This window comes from Dama dama, chromosome 4 (assembly GCF_033118175.1).
Source record: "Dama dama isolate Ldn47 chromosome 4, ASM3311817v1, whole genome shotgun sequence".
Taxonomy (NCBI): Eukaryota; Metazoa; Chordata; class Mammalia; order Artiodactyla; family Cervidae; genus Dama; species Dama dama.
Genome location: NC_083684.1, coordinates 50,024,859 through 50,031,571, shown reverse-complemented (window position 1 = coordinate 50,031,571; position 6,713 = coordinate 50,024,859). Strand labels below are relative to the sequence as shown.

Genomic DNA, 6,713 nt, shown 5'->3' with positions numbered 1-6,713 from the left:
TATAATGAGGTGGATGAAAGTAAAGTCCATTATACAGAGTGAAGCAAGTCAGAAAGAAAAAAACAAATATTACATACTAATGCACACATATAAAATCTAGAAGATTGTACTGATGAACCTATTTGTTGGGCAGGAATAGAGACTGAGACATAGAGAACAGACTTGTGGACACAAGGAGGGAAAGAATGTGATGAACTGTAAGAGTGACATTGAAATACATACTTTACCATGTATAAATAGATAGCTAATGGGAAGTTGTTGTATAGAGCAGGAAGTGCAGCTTGGTGCTCTGGGAAAACTTAGGGGAGTAAGATGGGATGCGCAGGTGGGAGAAAGATTCAAGAGGGAGGGGACAAGTGTATATCTATGACTGATTCATGTTGATGTATGGTAAAAACTAACACATTATAAAGCATTTATCTGTCAATAAAAATAAATAAATTTTAAAGAAATAAAATAGATAACCAATGAGGACAGGAAACACTGCTCAATCCTCAATGGTAGAGGAGTTTGGGAAAAAATGGATAGTTGTGTATATATACGGCTGAGTCCCTTTGCACTCCACCTGAAATGATCATAACACTGTAAATCAGTTATACTCCAATTCAAAAATAAAGTTTAATTTAAAAAAGAAAAAGAAAAAAGAAGTTGCAGACAATATTGCAGTGTAGAATGAGGTGCTATTAAAGTTGCCGGGTGGTAGGACCTGGCCAAGAGAAAAGTAGAAATTTCTGGACCAGCACATAGAAGAAGTTTCCAGGCTCCAGATAGTGATTCAGGGAAGTGGCCCAACAAAGGCCACTGACAAGATGAAGGACATGGTGACAACAGCAGGACAGGAGCCACCAGAGAGTCTGACCAGGGGCTCAGGGCTTGTGCTCTGGCCTGCCTGGCACTAACCCCTGTGAGACGATTCACTAATCACTGATCTAACTGTAAACTGCTAAAGTTCACACGATCTTGTCTTCAAGGTCACATGTTGTACTGACAGGCTGCCACAGGCCATCATTTAGGAGGCCTGATTTGGGAGCACTTTTGCCCTTTTTGGTCAACCTTGGGATTTTCCGTTGTTAAACTTCCTGTCAGCTGCCCCTCCCACAGAGCCCTCCAGGGGGAAAAGGCTGAGCCAGTGCCCTCTGTGGACTCAAGGACCAGCATCTTGCCAACACACACAGCTCCTCCTGTGCAGCCCCGGGCACCCTCACACTGTGGTCTGGCATATCTCCTGAAAAAAGGAAGCATCTGACCCAGGTCCCCTGGGGGTGAGGACAAGCACAGGTATAAAAGGGCTCCAGGTGAGTAGGGAGCATCTGTCACCGGCACCATGACTCGGGCTGGAGCTCTCCTGCTGCTCTGCGCTGCCTTGCTCCTCATCGCGGGCGGAAGTGAGTGGCTGGGACCTGGGCTCCCCAAGGATTCTGACACCTTCCCAGGGCAGCACTGAGCGTGTCAGAAAGGGACGGGGAAAGTCTCTTCTGATGAGTGCCTTACAGGGAGGGTTCCCATATTTTTCTGTTTCAGAGTGTGATGACATCTGCCCAGCCTTGAGGAACACTGTTGACCTGTTCATATCGGGAACGCATGAAGAGTATATTGAACAAGTTGAAAAGTATAACCAAAATTCTGCTGTACTGGAGACTGCCGATACCCTGAAGAGCTGTGTTGATGAGAGGTTGACAGCAGAGGATAAGCAAAATGCTCTGAGTGCTCTGGTGAGTCAGGCTGTGTGTGAATGTGCCTATGTGGGGCGGGGGTGTCAGGGGTCTGCTCAGGCCACTGGGAAGTGGAGGGCATCATTTCCTCTACACCCTGGTTCTTCCCCCAAGAACCTGGGAGCAAAAAGAACCTCATGAATGAGCAGATAGAGAGGAAGTGGCCAACACCCAGTGTGGGAAAGGATCCTACAGGAAAACTCAGTTCAGCCTTGGAGCTCTTGAGCTGGCCCTGACTGGGCTCTGCCTGGTCACAGGCCTGGGACCCTCCAGGTCCTCCTGACTCTGTGACATCACCTGCCTTTGGAGTTAGGCCCTCAGCACTGGCCTCCCTGGCTCTAGCCTCTCCAGCACAGGAACCTGACTCTTCTGTAATCCATTCACATTGAGTCCTTCCCTTCTCCAAACATCAGTTCTTTCCCTAGTGCTTCAAGTCCCTACTCCACCCCATCTAATAACCGCATTTGTCCCTATTCCCTGGACCCAACAGGTCTCACATGCCTAAAATAGGTAGCTGCTTCCAAAAGTTGCTGTCCTGCCCTACGCAGGCCTGGGATACCCAGAGTCGAGGATCAGTTGATGCCCAGGGTCAGTCCTCTCTCTGCTGCCCTAGAAGTGGTGGGAACAAGCAGCTGCTTCAGCTCTAAGTGCCCAAGGGCCAGAAGGAGGAAGCAGACAGGGATCAGCTCATCCCTGGAAACTCCCAAGTGTCACTCCAGAGCCCTGCCAGGTGGTCCTCAGCAGTCCCCCACTGTATCCCAGAAGACTGCCCCCAGCCTTCCAGGGAAACCCCACAATCTCTGTTCCATTGGAAGAAGCCTCATTGGGAAGTATCCACCTTTACCTGCTCACATCCAGAGGCCTCCCTCCAAACAACCTGCAGACCCCTCCCCTTGTTCAGTGCAGCTAATTGTCACGTCCACCCCTGAGGTCTCACCAGGTTTTTGCACTTTCTCTTACAGAATAAAATATATTCAAGTTCTCTCTGTTGATGGAGCCATCCCTGCCAGGAACCCAAGGAAGCCACTTGCCTCATCCCTAAGTAGTGTTAACAACCTGCCACATCCAGGTGTCTGATTATAGAGGATTCCAGCAATAAAAAGCCTTGCAATTCACAGGAGAGTGCTTACTCACTGGAGATGGGGCTTTGTGGGTGTGGGAGAGAGAGCACATGGCCACACTGGAGACCACCAGTGTGCCTTCCTACTGCAGCTGGATTTCAGTGCTGTCAGACACTCCTCCACAAATTGAACAGGGGGGGACATGGGTAATGATCATTACATCAGCCAGAGTGTCGATCGTTTCTGTCATCAAGATCCACAGGTCATATGCATCATCCAGCATATTTTATTCCTCCCAGCAACCTTGAGAGGTGGGAGTAATCATCCTCATCTGACAGGGGAGAATCTGAGGCTCAGAGGGGGTAAAGCATCTGCTGAAGAGGCCTAGCTTTCCCCACCCATCCATGCTGGGGAGACAAGCTCGGCTACCTCACCTGTCACTGTGCACATATTACAGTCTTTCTTTGGGCTGTTGCCATTTATAAAATCAAACCACCTCCAATCTTCAAGGCTGAGGAGAGGACAAAATAAAATAACGGGTGAGAAGAGCCCCTGTCCTAAGTGCCTGAAGGAAAAGAAGAACAAAGGGTCAAGTTTCACATGCTGAACTCTGTCACTCCTTGGGCCTCAGTCGATCCTAAAGCCAAACCCTATTGTGGACTCAGCTGCTTCCACATACAGGGTGAGTTGGGTCTCACTCTCAGAGTGAACGTCTAGGGGCCTGGAGATTCTCACTTCTCCTGTGTCTCTGCTGCCTGCCCACGAACCGGGCCCCATGCTCACGCTGTCTGATTCTTCTTCACCTGACCCCCACTCCCTCTCTAAGAGCTTCTTCCCACCCAACAGCTCCCCTCCAGAAAAGAGTCTGCTGGGCTTACCCCACAGGGCTGGGTCTAGGACAGGGACTCTTTAAGGTCCTCATGGTGAGGAGCCTTAGGACAGGTCCCCAAGGTGATCCAGAGCTGCTGCTTCTCCCTGTGGAGGGAGCCCTGAGGGACGTGGGGGAGGTCTCCTTGCCAAGAGTGACACTGAGCCCTTGTCTCTGCCCACCACTCCACCCCCACCAGGCTCTGTCTGAGGGTGCTTCTAAGATGGAGACCTGCCTCTGTGGGAGCTAAGGTGAGCTGAGCTGGTGTGAGCAGGTCCTGGCGCAGGGACCCTTCTCCTCATCTGACCCAGGATGTGTATTCTACCTCTGCCTCCCACCTAACAGATGTAAAAGCTCCAGACCTTCTGAAAGGACAGTTGCCACCCCTATGAATTAGGTGCTTCTTACAATGTCTTGAATATAGATTCACCCTGCTCTTCAGTGAGTGTACAGTTGTTATGGGGATCCATCCAAGGATGTGGCAAAGATGAGTGAGAGGTAATTGGTCCTCCTGGGAGGGACAGAGTCTGTCTCCTGGCTCTTGTTCAGCTGCACAGAGCTCCCTGGGGCTGCTGGGGAGACACCTCTGTATTGCCCACTGCCTCCTCCCCTCTCCCTGCCTTCCTCCAATCTATAGCACCCTTATCTAATCTGGGGTTAGTAGAAAAGGCAGCATCTGATTTCTCCCAAATCCTTTTCTGACATCCAAAACTTCAGATGGGTGGAAAGGTAACTATCAAAAACTTGTGGTATTTGACCTCTGATACTCACATGAATCTCCCTCTGAGATATAGAAGCCCTACCTTGCCTCCATCTAGGCCAACCTGAGTTCACATGCAGCTGTGGAATAATCCCCCACTGCCGACACTCCCCTCCTCAAACACCAGCATCTGCCCTTCCAGTTTGGTGGATTTCTCCAGCACTTGGGAGCTTGCTGAACAAAGCTCAGTAGAAAGTGTGGGGGGTTCGTGCCCGCAGGGCAACCCTCAGACACTACAGACCCCAGTCTCCTTGACTGCTGGTGTGTCTCCTCAGAGGTGAGCTCTACAGTCTCTCTTAAAGGCCTCCAGGGGCCTTGAGCCCCACCTGCCCACCCCTGTGGCCTTTCTCACTTGGATGTTCACTGTCCTTAGTTCCTCACTTCAGCACCTGACATCACCTCTCTAATTACTTACGTACCCCCAAGTCCCTGTCTGGGTCTCCTATGCTGGGAACACAAAGTCTCATGGTGTCCTATGTCCATCTGCCTGTTTATGAAGGAGAAGAATTCAAGTGGAAGATGCTCAGTGAAGGCAGCAGGAGGAAGGGAGAGGGATACCATAGTTGAAGCTTCAGAGACATCATCACCCTATGCAGAGAATAGGAACCCCGATGCAGGAGGGAGATGCTCTCTAGCCACGTATTTATATAAGGTCCTTGCACTGAGATATTCTCAAACTGCCCTGAAACAGTGTTTTGGGGGTGCACTTCCTACCCAGCCCATAGGAATCAATTGGGGATTCCAGGCAGAAGGACATATTGCCCCATCGATCAAGACCCGGTAGGCAGAAAGTCAGAGAGAGAGAGAGATGGGAGCAAGCTCTGAGTGCCAAGACAGAGGCAACAGGACTGAGACAAGCCCCCAGAAAGGAAAAGTCCAGAATCAGGCAATAGTTGAGGACAGGGCTTGCCTTCATGATTCCAATGAAGACTGGCATAGATACATCCACTGCTTCTGTGTCGCCATCATACCTGGAAGTTTCCTTTCAATTTCCTTTTGAAAAATATTCTACTACATTGACCACAGTTCCAGTGGTGTAATGTATCTCCCCTCATCCTTAGACTGGCAATACTCATGGACTCAGAACATAGGATACTCAGCCAGGGCATCAAACCCAGTCATCCGAAGCCGTGCACGTGGAAGGACAGATGCTCTCTTATGTGCCCCAAGGGGGACTCCTCAGGAAGGCACAGAGCTCAGCAGATCCTGAGGGGTGCTCAGCACAGGAAAGAGTTGACAGAAACACATCTTCCATTCAGAGGACACTGTAGAAAATGTATGGATGGATTCATCTTGTCCATTCCTAGATTACTGAGGTAACTGCTAACTGACTACTTTGCTAGATAAATAGGTCCCACTTGCAAAGTTTGCAGGGCTGCACACAGCTTCATGCATGTGGGCACCAAGGACACAGAAATTGGCATGGGCAACACAGCATAGTCAGGTGAACAGGCCCTGCTGATGATAGCAGGACCGGCCCAGATTCACATCATCACTGCTTCCACCACAAAGGCAGCTCTGAGCAGAAACACAGGGCTGGCCCAGACTCAGGAGCATCTTCCACACTCAATCCGTGAGGGGTAAGCTTATTCTACACTCTTTCAGAAGAAGCATGGAAGGAATAAAATAAATCAGAGAGATACCTAAACCATTTGGACTAATGGTCTGTGAGAAAAAATAAAGAGCAAGGGATAAGAATACTGAGGAATCCCCTAAGTAAGAGAGACCTTGTTGGGACTTCCCTGATTTTCCAGTGGTTAAGAATCCACTTCCAATGCAGGGGACGCTGGTTTGATCCCTGGTTGTGGAATGCCACATGCTGTGGGGCACCTAAAACCTGTGTGCCACAACTAGAGTGAAGCCTGCGCACTGCAATGAAAGTTCCCATAAACTGCCACAACTAAGACCAAACAGCTGAAAATAAATAACTAAATAGATATTTTAGAAGGAGAGAAAGAGAAAGTGCTTGCTTCAGCCACACATATACTAAAACTGCAACAATACAGAGAAGCTTAGCATGGCCCTTGAACAAGGATGACAAATAAATTTGTGAAGCATTCCATATTTTTTATGTGTAAAATAGACATCTAGCAGGAAGCTACTGTATAGCACAGGGAGCCCAGCCTGGCACTATCTGATGACCTAGAGGGGTGGAATTGGTGATGGTGGCGGGAAGTTCAAGAGATAGGAAATATATGTGTGTGTGTGTGTGTGTGTGTGTGTGTGTAGGCAAGAATACTGGAGTGGATTGCCATGCACTTCTCCAGGTGCATGTGTATATACGTATATGTATATACGTATATACACACACA

At 49.2% G+C, this 6,713-nt stretch overlaps 1 protein-coding gene and 1 non-coding gene across 2 annotated transcripts; both read left to right on the top strand.

Annotated features, from left to right (window-relative positions):
- The first annotated feature begins 1,324 nt into the window (after positions 1-1,324).
- LOC133055057 (major allergen I polypeptide chain 1-like) lies at positions 1,325-2,704 on the top strand. Its single transcript, XM_061140532.1, has 3 exons — positions 1,325-1,385; positions 1,522-1,712; positions 2,675-2,704. The coding sequence occupies exons 1-3, from the start codon at positions 1,325-1,327 to the stop codon at positions 2,702-2,704; spliced, it is 282 nt and encodes a 93-aa protein (XP_060996515.1).
- A 3,661-nt stretch (positions 2,705-6,365) lies between these two features.
- On the top strand, positions 6,366-6,470 carry LOC133055292 (U6 spliceosomal RNA). The gene has a single exon (XR_009692590.1). It is a non-coding gene; the product is annotated as a U6 spliceosomal RNA (small nuclear RNA).
- The last annotated feature ends 243 nt before the right edge of the window (positions 6,471-6,713 follow it).